Genomic DNA, 15,916 nt, shown 5'->3' on the forward strand with positions numbered 1-15,916 from the left:
GGGGGTTTGCAGGCGGCAGGGGCCCGGAGCGGTCCCGCTTGGGTTTGTGTGAGGACTGGCAGCCCCAAAAGCCGCTTTTGTCTGTGGGGTTTGGCCGTGCCACCCCCGGCCCCATCCCCGCGTGTCACCCAGCCCGTAGCACAGCCGGCTGCTCGCCCTGCCTGCGCTGGTGGCCACGCTCACCCCCTGCCCCCGGGGAGCGGAGAGTTGGTGTGCTGCAGGAAGATACAGAGAGGTCTCCTAGTCTGGATGTGGTGCGGTTACGGCTTTCTTAGAGCAGCAGGGGCAAAGTGCAGCGTCCTGACCCAGGGACTGACTGGTGTGTGCTCTTCCCCAGACGTCAGAAACACCACACAGCAGCGCACAGGGACAGCTTTTTCCTCTGCGGCGCTGCCGCCCCGTCCCGCGCCACTGGTGCATCGCCGCCTGCCCCGGGTGTCCCTGCAGAACTCCAGCCCTGCTCCTGTTCCCTCAGTGTCTCGTTGGATCAGGGCTTTGGGGAGCCAAAAAACCCAGAGGTGCCACCACAAGTGCACGTACCCAGCACAGGGGGAAGGTGGGATTGCGGACATAGGGCAGCATGGAGTGGTGTGGGAAGGCTGAAGAACACTCCGTGGTAGGACGTGGAATTGGGGAGAAGGTGTTTTGTTTGCACTCGGAGGAAGGAGGAAGGCCGGGAGCATCGCTGGTGTCCTCCACGGAGGAGCAGTGCTTGGGGGCTGTCCTCCCCAAGGCGCAGAAGTGGGGCTGAAGCAGAGCTGTGGGTCTGAGCACTTTTGAGGTGGTGGTGGTAGAAGAGGGGGGCTGAGAGCGCGAGGACAAAACGCGAGGGCACGGAGGATGTCTCAGGAGGAATACGCTGAGAGGGCTGAGGAACAGGATGAGTTTAATGCAAAGGTTGGGGGGGAACACAGGAGACGTGTCCGCACTGAGAACCCTTTGGTCCAGAGCACGCTGTAGTGCTGATCGGTGGCCAAGGGAGGGGACAGGGTGGCCAGCAGATGGTTGCTGGCAGAAAATCTATGACATGCTCATCTGCAAGAGATTTGTGTGGGGGATCCTTCACGCTGACAGGGTGTACTCGTGCCTCATGCAGATTGCATCCTCAGAAGAAATGTGTTAATGCAGACCTGCTAATATGGGGTTTTCCATGTAAATTAACTTCTCTTTGAGTGAGAACTGAGCAACAGACAAACAGATATGTCTGACCCAAAGTGTTGAGCTCATGGCAAATACCAGATTGTGTGCTGGGTTCTCAGATGCTTCACGGGGTCCTGGGTTCCCCTGCGTTGCTTCAGCTCCGCACAGCTTCTGTGTTGACTTAGTCAGCAGAAACACCAGGGATCAGCCTTGGGGTGGTTGTTCTTCGGTTTGTCTGTTCCTATTGCTGTTCTTCACTTGAAGTTGTCATCCTCCAGTTGATACAGGCATGATTATGATCTCACAGATAAGGGATTAAAACTTGAAGTGCAAATAGCAACGGGGAAGGGAGAACTCTGAAAGGAAACTTCCCAGTTTTGTGCGAATGATCCTGCCATAAGAAATCATGGAAAAGGGCAAATGAAGATAAGCTTTTTGCCACATACGTGGAAGTCCTTCTGGATGTATGGATTGGCCTCACCTGCTGTAGATTGCCATAATTATATGGACTTCTGCAGGGTTATAGGACAGAAGGAGTCTGATTTCTGAGGACGTGTGCTCATTTACCATAGCTTCAACTAATCAGATTTAAAAATGTCCATGAGATAAGAGAGCATCCTTGCACCAGTCAGGTGATTTGTTTTTAAATAATTTGGATTTAGAAACAGTTGGCTTCAAATCCATCTATTAAGCAAATACTTTTATTTATGTGCACTTCATCTCTGGTGAGATGACGAGGAAATGCAGCATTCCCAAGAGAAGGGGAGAAGTGGGACACCCTGTTCCCACCTGCTCGTTAGTGCATGTCTCTTCAAGCACTGAAATAAGGAGAGTTCAGGTTAACTGGCACAAATACTTTTTCTGTAACAAGCAAGTAACTTGCACTCAGCAGGTACAGCCCCCAGTTACTCTACAAAATCTCTTCTTTAAGGAAAACCTTCTTACACATTGATGAGTTTTGCTTTGGTTTTATAAAGCAAGCCCATTCGGAGGTTCTCTGAGAACATCGGTGATAAGCACAGACCCGTTTATTGAGTATTTTGAATGCTTAACAGCCCCGTGTAAGTGGGCATTGCCTTCGAAACTGACTGAACAAAGGGTTTTTTGAGTTCTGTGTTGCATCTACTTTTTGTCATACAGGCAGAAGCTCTTGAATAGTAAATTTATTGCCGCTAAAATGCCTTTTGTTTCTTTTTCCAGGCAACTGAATACTCAGCCATGGCATCGTTAGCTGGTGGATTAGATGACATGAAGGCCAATATAACCAGCCCTACTTCTGCAGATTTGGGAGCGAGCGTTCCCGGGCCTCAGTCATACCCTATCGTCACAGGTAAGCAGTGGTCCAGCACCGATAAGTGGTGTGCGGTGTGTGTGTGCGCATGGCAGTGTGATGCCCTTTACGGAGAGTAGCGTCAGATGTGCAGTCATTTGCTCAAAAAGTCTCTTTTTAAGTGCGATTTCATAGCAGCCTTGTTGAGTCAGGTGCGTGGCTCGCATAGATCAGTAGCGTTTGCTTGGAGCCAACAGATGAAGCATCCGTCCCTCTTGTCCAGGATGGGGTACGTCCCTGCACCCCAAACCTGCATCCTGCCCACCAGCACATAACCCCAAAGCAGAATGCTCCCCTCTGCTTTTGGGCTTTGCTGCTCATTTTTCATGAAGGCGCTTGGCAGGTTTGACTGGATGTGGTTTTTATGACAGTTTAAACCAGCCTGAATTTTGGATGCTTTTGATTCCCACAAATGCACGTGTTTTATACCATTTCTGGGATTGGAGTTGTGCACCAGGGCTGAGCATTTAAATGAAAAGCAAAGGTTGTTTTTGCAAGGAATGCAGCGTCATCTGCGTTTATGTAGCACGCACAGGGTGAGAGATAAGGGACAGCTGGAATTTGATAAATGCTTTGGTCACTTAGTTATTTGGGACTGACCACATTGCGTGGAAAGAGATTATGAGAATTATGGGAATCAGCAAAGAGGGATGTTAACGTTTAAAGCTCTGTGTTTCATATGCATGTTACCTCTGTGTGTTACTTCTGTCCTTGTGTCTAACCTGTGCAGATTTCCTCATCAAATTTTCTCTGTTTTGCCAAAGATGATCAGATTTTACTTGTTTACTTTGTTGCTAAAGGGAAAGGTGATAATGTTTTTAGAATAGTACTACTGTGTCTTGAAAGCGTTATGATCTCATCTAGCAGGAGAGCAGTTTTGAAAATGAGTGTTGTAAAATTGTTTTAACTCCATGTGGTGTCAGTCTTTGGTTATTATTGCCAAAAATTTGGAGTATTCAAAAGAAAATAAAAAATTACATGAACTGTAAGGAAATCCATGTTTACCTTGAAGTGGGAGGAGAGACACTTCTCGAAATAACTGCGCAGTACTGGGTGGGTGGTTCGAGCGATAGACTCGTAGATAAGAAAGGTGTCCAGGGTTGGATGGATGGATGGAAAGAGGGACTTTTGGGCATGTGTGGCTTACAACTGGTAGGGAGATAGAGCATAGATATAGATATATTTGTAGAATCATAGAATCATAGAATAGAAGGGATCTAAAAGGAATAGGAAAGAAGGAACATGAACCATTGTGTTTGGGGTTCTAAGCCAGCCATACAGCCTATGAAAGTTAAAAAGAAATGTCTCCTAAAGCAAATTATTCTGTAATTGTTTGCTACAGAGCTCCTTGCATCTTACTTTGAAGCCTGAAGTGCTGCTCGTTGCAAAAGACCCCGGCTGCCTTGGCACATCACGGGTCTCCTGTTGCCCTTTGTTCATCTGCTGGGTGTTTGTCTCGTGCTCGTCCAAGCCCATGAGAAGCCTGATGCCCTGTTAGAGGCACGTGTGCTCTGCTGATGAGCGCAGCCCAGCAGCACGTCAGACTGCGCGAGCGGGTGCTGTGGACGTGGCTCTGTGGGGCTCTCCCACCCGGACCACCCGCAGCTTCCAGCGCGGGACAGGACCTGATGGGGGCCATGGCCTGTGGGGAAGCAAATAGCAAGAAATTACTGAGCTGCACTATGAAGGAGTGAAAGTTAGGAAGGCAAGGTGATAGAGAAGCTGAGTGCTTCCCCGCTTCTGTCTTCTTCTAAGGAACTGCCCATCCAGGATCTGCAACTGGCCAAAATCAGGGTCAGCCAAAAGCTGTTGCTTGATTTGATACTTCAGCAGCGCTTCTTCTTCTGTGCTGGTTCAAGCACTTATCGTGCTTCTTGGGTTACTAATTCCTGAGAGTTCAGTGAGCTGACTGGTCGCGTTTGCTAGAGCAAAACGAGCTACAGAAGTGGTGCTGCGGAGCTTGTTACAGATTTTGCGTGGGGTCTCCCTGTGACATTACCTACACCTGAGCAAAAGTTCCAAATGTTAAATTTAGTAGTTGTCATCAAAAACGTGGAGCAGGCTTTATGAGTAGCAAGCCTAGAAAAAAACTGCCTTGGTCTTAAATGTGACAGGGTGAGAGCTACAACAGAACACGTTTTACAAGGCAGTAGGTATTTATATCTTTAATTTGATATTGCTGTAGAGTTTTCTAACACCTGCATTCATAAAACTTAGATTTACACGAGCATATCAAAACCCTTTAAAAATCTATGCCTTCTGATAGGTTTTCGGAGAGGATTGTCTGACCGTTATCCTCCCTTTTCCTTTTGTAACAGCCGTAGCAACTGTCTTGTGCTGCTCATGCTCTGGAGCGCCCAGACGCTGCCGGCACGATGGGGGCCCTGTAGCGCTGGGCACGTGTCGTACGCCCACGTCGTGCTCTCTGCCCTGAGGGTCCCTGTAGGAGCTGCGGGGACCTGCAGATCATCAGGGGCAGGAGGATTTAAGCAGCAAGCCATACTTTGCAACGTGCAAGGCGCACTAAGTTACGGCACGCTTGGTGATGTATTTCTTACCACAGCTCTGGACAGACCTCCATTTTCTCCCAAGAATTAAGGCACTTTTTCAGTCACGCCTCTTTTCCCACCCTGTTTCCTTGGTGGGTTAGGGAATTAGAAAGAGGAAACGCATTTATTCACCCTTTTTCACTTGTAACCAAAGGCTGTGTATTGCTGCTGGCCTTTCCTCTGTAGTAGATACCACTGAAAATTAGAAGGAACTGGGCCAAGTGCGAGGTCCAACAAACATTTGCTAGCACATCGTGTACTCTGCCTTCTGGGAACTTTTTTGTTGTCTGTGGTCTGACCAAAGCTATGGTAAAATTGAGTGGTTTCGTGTTCCTAGGTTGGGGCTGGGGTGGGTGATTGGGTTTACATGGTAGATAAGGCAGGCAACACCTGGAAGAAGGTTGGCTTCATATCAGCCCCGCTTTGGTGGTCAGGAGCTGACTCCTGAGAGAAGCCCTGCCAGAGCCAGGTCCTGGACCTCGGCAGGCCAGAGCTGGAGCCTCGCAGATCCGTGATGGCATTTCTCCTGCAAACTGCTCCTCGTTGGAGGAGGAATGGCCAACCTGAACTCCAGTCTTTTCTTGAGATTCAGAAGGTTGAATTGCTTTTCATTTCTTCACCCTTTTTTGTGTGTTTCCGCGCTTCCTCGTTCCAGACAGGCTGTCCTGTGATGCGTCCAGGCAAACTGAGAGCAGGAGACTGAAAGCCTTGAGGGACAACCTGTTTCGGTCACAGGTGTGTTTTCAGCTGTAAAAGCGAGGGGTGGATGGATGAAGCTCCACAAAATGTCCAAAGTCTGTGTCTGGTGGTGCTAATGGCTTGAGAAGTTGACCTCACTTCTCAGTTGACATTTCAGGTTATAAACACTGTTACAGCTTCACTGTCATGAGACCAAGAGCTGCTTCAAGCACTGGCAAGTGAGTTGTAGTATCCATAAAAGCCTGTTGGTGGGAAACCTTATTTGTATCAGGAACTCTTCTGGTGCGTGTGAAGCAGAGTGGCGAACATGTGATTGCATGATGCTTCAACAGAGAGCGGGGCTGTCGGTGGGAGTGGGGCTGAAAAGCCGCATTTCTGGGAGCAAAGAACGTGAAATATGACATACAAGGGTTTTGACTAATAACACTAATGTCCTTTTGATAGCTGCTATCTGCCATGCAAGCTTAATCAGTTTTTATGAGAAAGTCTGGAGGCTTTCTGGGCTGCCATTTGTGAAGAGACCAAAGTCTAGTCTAGTCTTTTGTCAGTCTTCAGTCTGTAAGACAGATCATAAAAGAATTTAATGCAAATAAAGCTGGTAACGGAGGTCCTAAGTGAATTATTATCACAGTCTTTCATTGTTCTTGTTGCTGGGATGTGGTGCGGGCAGCAAAGCAGCATTGAGGCTGGTGGTGCAAAGGATCCTCTGTGATCTGTTGGTAGAAAGTGTAAGATTTCTGTTTCTTAGCAAGCTGGTAGATCAAAACATTGGGGATGCTTTTTGTAGACGAAAGTGTTGCTTAAACATTGGCATTCATGCCAGCATTTGCTGCTTGAATATGTCTACGGAAAAATCTAGCGACAGTTCTCAGTACCACTTCATCTGCCAACTCCACTGTGTTATGGACCACCAGCCAAAGCTCTGATTAGAGGACCACTCGATTTCTCTCCATCGTTTTTATGCCACATTAAATATTAAGTTTAAAAAAACCCACCTTCCCTTGCTGCTTGCTGCCACGGTCCATAAGTGCTCTCTCCATTTACAAGCCAATGACACGTGCCCAGCTCATTACTGCTGTAGTCAGCAGTTTCCAAGCAGCCCGTGATTGTTACTAATTACCTGCAGATGCATTTTCCCTGCTCCGGCTTGCTGATTTCAGCGTGGTCGGTATCATTTTGAGAGGACAAAGTCGTGCGAAGCTGACACCTTCATGTCTCTCTGGCATGGCGCAGAGGGCGGATCGACAGACCCGGGGGCAGACCGGGCTGCACAGTCAGTTTGCATTAGCAGAGCGCGGGGCGGCTGTCGGCCGGTCTCATCCTGGGACAGAGGACCGCGTTTCTCTGCGGTGGGATCCGACGTGAACTCTGTGTCACTCCACTGAAAGCAGCAGCACAGAGGAAAGCATTGGCCGTGGGCTTCGGTTTTGTTCCTCCAGCAGAAGTTGGAGCAGGGGACCCTTGCCTTAGGATCATGGAATCATAGAATGGTTTTGGTTGGAAAAGTCCCTTAAGATCATCAAGTCCAGCCGTTAACCCAGCAATGCCAACCCCACCAGTAAGCCATGTCCCTCAGCACCACATCTACCCGTCTTTTAAATACCTCCAGGGATGGTGGCTCCACCACGTCCCTGGGCAGCCTGGTCCAGTGCTTCACAATCTTTTCGGGCAAGAAATTTTTCCTAATACTCATCCTAAACCTCCCCTGGAGCAGCTGGAGTCTGTTCCATCTTGTCCTGTATTGCCCATTCCTTGGGAGAAGAGACTGACACCCCCCCCCTCGCTACACCCTCCTTTCAGGGAGCTGTAGAGAGCGATAAGGTCTGCCCCGACCCTTCTCCTGCCCTGGGACATCTCCATCACCGTTTCCTCGCCTGTTCCTCCTGGTCGCTGCCAGGGCCCTCTCCGATGCACTGGCTCCCGTCCTGCGGCAGCTGTGCTGATGCGCAGTCTGCAGTGCGTTTCACGGCTTACGTGCCCCTGCAGGGGGACCAAGACTCGGCCACGTATGGACAGGGCATTCCTTATGCTCCACACTCAGCCTTTGAACTACACCACGGAAGGAGCGTTACCTTATGTGCCCCTTTGTGGGGTCAGCCTTGGAGACCGTGGTCCTGGAGAGCCACACGCATTGGCTTTCCTGCACATTTTGTATGCACATCATAGAGACGAGAAAAAACAGAACAAAAGCAGGAGCGGAGTCCATTTGTCACTGGGAGGGATGGGGAAGGAGAGACATTCTCAAGGGCAGTCGGTTTACAGTATCTGCTCTGGCTTGTGTTGGTGGACTCAGCCACCAGACATAATTGATCTGTGACTTCAGGCTGACCTGAACGTAGAGCGAGTGGGGTAGATGCATCCGGCTGAATGGACTCCTCCACTCCTGGGAAGATCAACTTGACTTTTTCATTAGGGTGGATGTATCCAGCGCCTTAGATGTAGTCTATTACACCAGGTAGTTAGTTATTCAGAGGTGGCCCAGGCCTGTGGTTAATGCAGGTGACAGGGATATGTTTAAGCATCCATATTCCTACATATTTTGTCAAATTTTTGTAATTAGGAAACAAAAACACTAAAATGGGATAAATGCATGTCAAAAGACAAGCCATTTCTTGCTACTGTAATGTACAGTCCTCAGCTGACCTCTCTCAGCGTGTTTTCCTCAGGAGCACTCAGTCTCGTAGAAGTCTGTTGCCTGACTCTTCATCCTGCTTTGTCCATCCCGTCATGCTGTGACTGCGATTTATGAGCCACCGTTTTGCCGTGTTTTGTTGAATGTCAGACATTGCTGGTCACTTCTGAAGCTAGGCGTGAGACGGGGACAAGGCAGTTGGACTGGAAACCTTGCCAAAAATGGATCATCCCTGAGCAGTTCAGTGTTTGCAGCCAGCGTAGATGCCTTCAACAGCAAGGATCGAAAGAGACGCTTCTCTAAAATCCCAGGCTGAGTTCTTGCCAGGATTAAACACTGATAATATTTATCATTTAGTTCAATGCAATCTGAAAGAACTTATCATAGAATCATAGCAGGGTTTAGGTTGGAAGGGACCATAAAGATCATGTAGTTCCAACCGCCCTACCATGGGCAGGCACACCTCCCACCAGACCAAACTTCTAGTGGGACCAAACTTCTTGGTTTTTAATAAGAAAGCAAGTGGCATGTAGGATGCAGATCACCTCCAGAAGAATGACAACAGATCCTTCTCAACCTATGGATGGAGGATTCATCTGAACAGCCATAAACACCAGCCTTTGGGTGAAGGAGTCTGGAGATGCCTTTCTCTCTCCACAGACTAGAGCTTAGGCATTCAGTTAGAACTAGACATCTACTTTTTTGCATAACCTCAGTCTGGGAGTCTTATAGCACACTTGATTGTGATTCTCCTGATCAAAGGGTGCTTGGAGCTTCAGTCTCTAGCTGACTCCTGATTAGGGAAGGTCAAGAAGTTTTTGAGCTGGTGCCAAAGAGGGCTCCAGTGCAAGCAACAGGACCAGCCGATGCAGCGCTTTGTGCAGAACAATGCCAAGAAGGTGGCCAGAAACTCCACACGCAAGCTTGGAAGTGGTGATGGTGTGCCCTGCTAGAGCAAATGCAAGCAGACTCTTCTTGGTGGTGCGTGGGCAGGAGGCCACAGGCACAAACTGAATCACGGAAAACTCCTCTTGCACATGAGAAGAAACCTTTCTGCTGTGAGAGTGGTCAAATGCTGGCACAGGTTACTCAGAGGGGCTGTGGAGTGTCTATCCTTGGAGGTGCTCAAAACACGACTTGACGTGGTCCTGGGCAACCTGCTTTAGGTGACCCTGCTCTGAGCAAAAGCTGGACTGGATGGACTCCAGAGTTGCTTTCTAACCTCAGCTACTCTGTGCTTCTGTGGTAGGCACAGTGCTCCTGTGTTGCTGGGTAGGAGCTGTGCGTCATTGTCTCTTTGGAGAGGTTGTGCCCAGGGTGCCACCCTACATGCAGTTCATGGAGGGCGAAGGCACCACTGGTAGTTCTGAGGGTCTGCCTGTTCTGGGTTGTGCTGCAAAGTGGAGTAGGTGGGTGCAGAAGGTTTCTCATCTGTTTATTTTGCTTTGTCTGTACATGTGTTTAAAGGAACATTCTTTAGATACAACAAAACATGGAAGAAAGTACAGATGTTTTTGCTTTCCCTTGTTTGTTTTCTGTGGTTTTGGGTTTTTTCTTTTCCTTCTTCCTTTTTTTCTGTCCTTCCTCATCCCTGGCTCTCTACCACCCAGCAAAGATACCAACCCTCAAAAGCTTTCCCTGGGATTCTTAACTTGACCTAAGCCCTCCAATGAACGCTGTGTTTTTCCCCTTTTATTCCCCCCCCTCCTCTAGAGAAGAGGGGACACACGGGTTGTCTAAGCAGCTTGGAATATAGCCTTTTTTTTTTTTTTTTTATGGCTTTGGAAATCAGGTATCTTATGGGTACAGCAGAGAAATCAAGAGTTTAGTCTTAGAAGCTGCAGGAGTGGTGTGTGGTGAGGTGTGTAAGTCTGGGCGGGGTATTTAATCAAGATGGATAGGTAGGATGGGCAGCAGTCATGGGCTGAACTCTTTGGTGAAGGTCTGGGTGGATCCCGAAGGAAACGCTGTCTTTCTTCACCGTGTCTTGGCTGGACTCTGAGTGCTCGTCCCACATCAGAACTGAGTCACCGCCTCGTTCCAAGGTGTCCTTCTCTTTACTATCGCCAAGTTGAAGACAGAAGTTTAACTGATAAACAGTGCTCCTCTTTCTTCAGCACCGGTGTGCTCTCTGGGACCGGCGCTGAAACGTGCCAAGAAAGGGCCCTAAGACCTTGTTTGATGTGCCCTTTATCACCCATTTTTGATGATGATCTGAGACAACTAAGTACTTTCTGTGTCAAATTGAAACAATAATGTGAAGCTTAGAAACAAAAATCAAGCTCCCAATACATGCCTCAGAGGAATACATAGTGAAACAGGATTTTTCTCTCTTTCTTGCACTCCTGGTTTTCACAGTGGAGACAACTGTTATTTTAGAGATGCAAAGATGTACAGGGTCAATATTTCATTAATGTAAAGTGCAAAAGTCCCCTACTAATGTTGGGAAATGCATTGTGAAATCTGCTGTTGGTGACTCCTGGGAGGGAAGGAGGACATTTATTTTAGTTTGTATATTGCTGTATAAAAAAAGAAAAAAAATCAACCCAAACCCCTTGTTTGTAGTTGGTTCTGCAGTTGTAGTTAGTTTATTGTTGTGAATTTAGGTCTAACCCCAGGCCTTGCTGACCTCAATGGTAGAGCCTGGTTTCATCAGGAAACGCAGTTTGGCCCTTAAATGAATTTGCTGCTTTGCATTTTGAGGGTGAGCTAGCAGTGGAACGCTCTTACCTCATTTCTCACCATTGAGGATGTCAGCGTCTGGTCATCCCTGTAGCAAGATCTCCAGGTGGAAAGGAGAAAGCACCTGGAGAAGGTGACTTACCCCATGAATTTTTGGATGTAAAGTTGGGGAGCCTCATCACAGGGTGACTGTTTCTCTCTGGTGACTGTCGAGGGAGCGGGGAGCACGTAGCTTAAGCCAGAGCTGTGTGGGGCTGATGGACCTGCCTGAGAAGGGGGGCAAGGAGGGTCGCATGAAGGTCCTGGAGGGAATTGTTATCTACCTGATGTTTGCTGAAATATTGGTAAGCGATAGTTTTACAGCTGTGTTTTCACTAGTTGAATGGCAAGATTTCAATTGTTTTGATTTCAAATTAAAAAAAAAAATTGCAGTTTTTTAATGAAAATAGTTTCAAAGAGAACAATTTCTACTTCCCGTTCCAACTCTCTGAAATAAGAGTAACGAAACATTTTCACAATTCCTTCTTCCCTTTTTTTTCCCCTTTTATTCCCCCTTAAAATCAACACAGTTTTGAGGGAAGCGGAGAAAAAGGTTTATTTTGTTGAAATTGCCTTTTCTACCGGAAAAATGTTTTGTTAATTTTTCTGCTGGCCAATTGTAACAGCAATAATAAAAAGTCATCTTCTCAGGCCGTTTTATTTTGGTCATATAATCTGTCTCTATGTGGAAATGTTGATCAGTGTTTAAACATTATCACCAAATTATACTTTAATTTCTGTGGGACTGTTTTGAAGTGCAAATCGGTGTTGGTGGATGGTTTCTAGTGCAGCGTAGTGGTAGATTTACAGCTTAGTCTGTACATTTAATAGATAAAAGTGCAGATGCATTTTCCAATAATCTATTCGTCACTCCCAATAGGGCCTGTCATGTTAAAGACTCGAAAAAAGGCCACATAAACTCCTGTGGAAAGGCAGCCAATCTGAAAAACAAAAGTGTCATTTTTAATGACAGGACAGAGTCTAACTGAAACACTGTTGAATTTTTCCATTTTTATGAATTCTTATCTTGCCATTAAAAAAGAACAAGCGCATTTGAGAAAGCAAACGAGGCCACTTGTACCCCACTAAGACCCAGGCTATTAACTGCCTCTTTTGATGATGTACAGCCTGACTCTGTTGGGAGTTTGGCTGTGGATTTAAATGTTGAATTTAACTATGGTAAACATGTTTTGGTGCAAAGCATGTATAATAACAATTTGCATTTACATAGCATCTTTTACTTAAGGATTTTGCAATCTCTAATTAATTAAATCTGTTTCCCCCAGCCCCCAATACCGCTGTGGTATGGATAATAAATACAATTTTAAATGGAACAACCAGGGCAGGAGGATTAAGACAAGAGGGTTGTGGTGCGCCTGCGCTGGTCCTGATTGTGGTGGTAGTGGAAGTGCCCGGCCGGCTCCAGCCGCAGCGTCTCCCTCCGGCATTGGGGTCCTGGGGACGCTGACCCACACCGCACCACCGCCGCGGCAGCCGGGGCTTGGTGTGCGCGGAGCTGGCAGGGCAGCTCGCCCCCTCTCTGCTTTAGGGCACCAGCGGCCCATTCGGTCCGCAGACGGCATTTCTCGCTGCCAGAGAAATGCTGTAAATCTGTCCTAGATCTCCAAATTGGAAATGAAATAAAAAAAAAAAAAAGGAAAACACTCCAGTTAGCATAAATGCTTCCTAAATTGCTTTTCTTGGCCTGCAATACCAGCAAAACATCTGAGAGTGTTTGTGCAAGCCACAAAAATGGTATTTCCAGGTGGGCATGGGGACACATTGGCATGTGCAGATGCACAGCACAGAAATGAAGTCTAGTGATAGTGCGAGTCGGGCTACAGATGTTGTTTCTAGGACATGGTAATTGTCCTGATGACAGTGGCTGAAGACACCTCCAAACTCACCACACCGCTGATGGTAGGTGGCCTTAGTTGACAAAACATGAGTTAATTCTCATCCGACAGTTGACCATTTGGGAGATTCTGCCTATTTACACAGGGGACAACGAGTTGTCACACCGGCAGTTCAGGACGTGAGCGGAGGGAATGGTAGAACAGAGACAATTTGAGGGCTGTGTGTGCTGCTGGGTGATGGAGAGTGTGCCACCAGGACGCTGGTGGTCCGCCGTCAGCTGGCACCATCATACCATCACCTAGAAAAGGCAGTGTGCCTTTGCTTTTTCAAATCCAGCAGAAACACGGGAGGACTGATGAAAGAAAAGCTGCAGTGTTGTGAAGTGTTCCACACTGGATGGGCACAAAGCCCAGTGGGCGACGCTGCCTCCGGGTGCTTCCCGAAAGGCTCCCGAGGAGCCCCGCGGAGCTCAAGGGGACGGGTTCCCAGCTTCATGCCGTGGTCGCTGGCGGGCGCGCAGAGCCGGCTTGGGCGCAGGGCCAGGAGCGGGTGCAAGCTGGTGCTGCCGGAGCCCCCACAGCTCCGTGCCACCGACGGCGCCTCGCTGTGCCCAGCCGGGTTCTGACAAAAGTGCCCATCGCTGTGCCAGGGGGGAGAGAGCCAAAGGACCCAGATGTCTTGGGAGAAGGGGATCATCTTGTGTCCAGAGTAGGAAGGAAAGCTCCGGCTTCTTTTCCCTGCTATCTTCTTTGAAAGAACTCTTCCTGTAGTTCTCACCCTGTAAAATACTGTGTTACCTATGAATAGAGATTTTTATAAAACCATTTGAGGCTTTTTTTTTTTTTTGTAATGGACCATTGTTTCTTTTTAACTTTGCGTTCGATCAGGCCACAAATGTGTAAATTTCAGGTTTTGTTGTAATTTCTCATAAAAATGTTGAACTGTAGTGAGGGAAAAAAAAGAAAATACAAAAAGCAAAATGCAGTGGAAAAAAGAAAATGTTGATGGCAATTCTTCAAAATACAAGTTGTCTGGTTTTGAGCTGCTTGATGAAACTGGCACATCTACCGACAGTGAGGAATATCACTTGTGGAAATCCCGTGAGAATCAGCAGGGACAGGGACGGCCGGTGCTGCCACGGACTTGACACCCGACTTGGGATTTTCACATAGATGTGGCTGAAAAGTGAATTCAGTGAGGGCAGGAAAGGAGTATCAGGGTCCCACTGGAGTTTTCCTTCTTTTCATCATACATTCTTGGCAACAATTTACACTCCTTGAGCTCAGCCCTGTGATGACGCTGCACCTTTTTTGAGCACTGACTCCTAAAAAAAGGTGTGTGCATCAGCAGTATCCCTCTAATGAGGGGACATATGTGGGCTGTCCCCTCCCCAGCAGGTTTTGTTCCTGGCAGTTGTGGGTCCAGACCGGAGATGAGCATCCCCTGTGGGAAGGCTGGTGCTGGAGCATTGGGGCTTGAGGATCTGCAGGAGGGGAGAGAGTTTGGAAGAGTGTGGTGGGAAGCCAGGAGAAGCTGCTGGAGCTGCAATAATTGCCAAGTCCATAAGAGGTGTGGGATATTGGAGGATGTGTATGAGACTCCCTTTGTCAGCAAATCTGGATTTTGGTACTAAACAGAGGGCTTGTTTTTGCTCCTTCTGTCCTTGTTAATATTGTGATAAAGGTGGAATATGGGCACAAACTGCTCCCAGGCACTGGTGTAGCCTCGAACAGGTCTGGTAGGTGCTTGCTGCCGAGCAGAATTGTGTCCCACGCTGCCTACACCAGCCAGTACAGGCGGACCCAAACGTCTCCCGGTCCGGCTTGGTCCTGTGCTGGTTCTGAGACAGCCAGGCTGGCGGGACAGGTGCTGCATCTGACCAAAATGTGACCTGATGTCGCGAAGTCAGGGCTTCACCCAGCGCAGCGTGGGTGGCAGTGCTGCACGGGACCGTGGGCTGCCTGGGGAGCATTTGCCCCGGTCGCCCTGCCCATCTGTGCCTGCGGAGCTGCACTGGCCATCGTGCGGACGAGCGGGCACTGGTGATAAACGGTGTGATAGGGGCAGATGGGACAAGCGTCACGTGTGTTGCATGCACATACATGCATACATGCATGCACATACATGCATACATGCACACACGTGTGGCATGCGGAGCTGCATCTCTGCTTTGGCTGCGGTGCTGGAGTCACACCAGGAGGGCTCCATCCCCGTCCCGCATCCTGCCCCGCAGTATCCCCGTGGCTTTGCCCACCCCGGGGTAACCGGTGTTCCCTCTGCACTCAAATGCTGGTGCGGCGACATCGGTGTTGCTGAGCCCGGCTGCCCTCCCAAGCCCAGGAGCGGTGCGGGCCGCTGCGGTGGCCTCACGCTGGGAGGATGCGCAGAGCTGCGGGAGGTGCACCAGGGCTTGGGGGGCTGTGCAGAGGTGGGACCACCCCCTCATGGCCCCGCGCACGCTTCTCCCTTGTATAAGGGTTCACTGCTGCTTAACAGCCTTGGGGATGCGCTGCCGCAGGCTGCTTTGGGCGGCTTACGGCTCGGCAGACAAATTTTGTCCCTACTCTGTCCATTCACCACCTGCAAGTCTCGTCAGCCCACGTTTTACTGGGGGAAGCCCTTAAGTCCTTACGATGTGAGTGTGATATTGGTGGGCCCTTCTGTGACACAGACAAAGCAGCTCTGTGACTCTCTGTGGAGGTGTTGCAAACGGTGGCTTAGGTAGGGAAGCAGTTGTGAAGTGGTCTCGTCGGTGCCTTTGAGCATGGTGTGGACTCAGTAAAACCTCAACTTGTTGAGGTGGTGGTGGCTGAGGAGCAGGAGGTGGCCCTGTGTGCCCTGGTGGGGACCTCTGCGCTGTGCCCTCCGCTATGCGTCACCCCCCGGTCCGTCAACCCCGGGTCCATCACCCACACTGGGATCATCCCCTGAGTCCCATCTCCCTTCGCCAGAGGCTCCTGGGAATGGGCCCCTCAGCCATTCCCTGGT

General features: G+C 49.0%; 1 protein-coding gene across 1 annotated transcript in view; it reads left to right on the forward strand.

The window, feature by feature from the left end:
* The window catches only part of PAX5 (paired box 5), a gene marked incomplete at its 5' end in the record, with an annotated part of 206,804 nt that overhangs the window by 61,295 nt on the left and 129,593 nt on the right, over positions 1–15,916 (forward strand). Inside the window, one exon of the mRNA XM_009890328.1 lies at positions 2,341–2,470. Within this exon, the coding sequence (XP_009888630.1) occupies positions 2,341–2,470 (130 nt within the window). The remainder of the gene's footprint in view (positions 1–2,340; positions 2,471–15,916) is intronic.

Source organism: Charadrius vociferus, unplaced genomic scaffold (genome assembly GCF_000708025.1).
Source record: "Charadrius vociferus isolate BGI_N301 unplaced genomic scaffold, ASM70802v2 scaffold1608, whole genome shotgun sequence".
Classification (NCBI taxonomy): Eukaryota; Metazoa; Chordata; class Aves; order Charadriiformes; family Charadriidae; genus Charadrius; species Charadrius vociferus.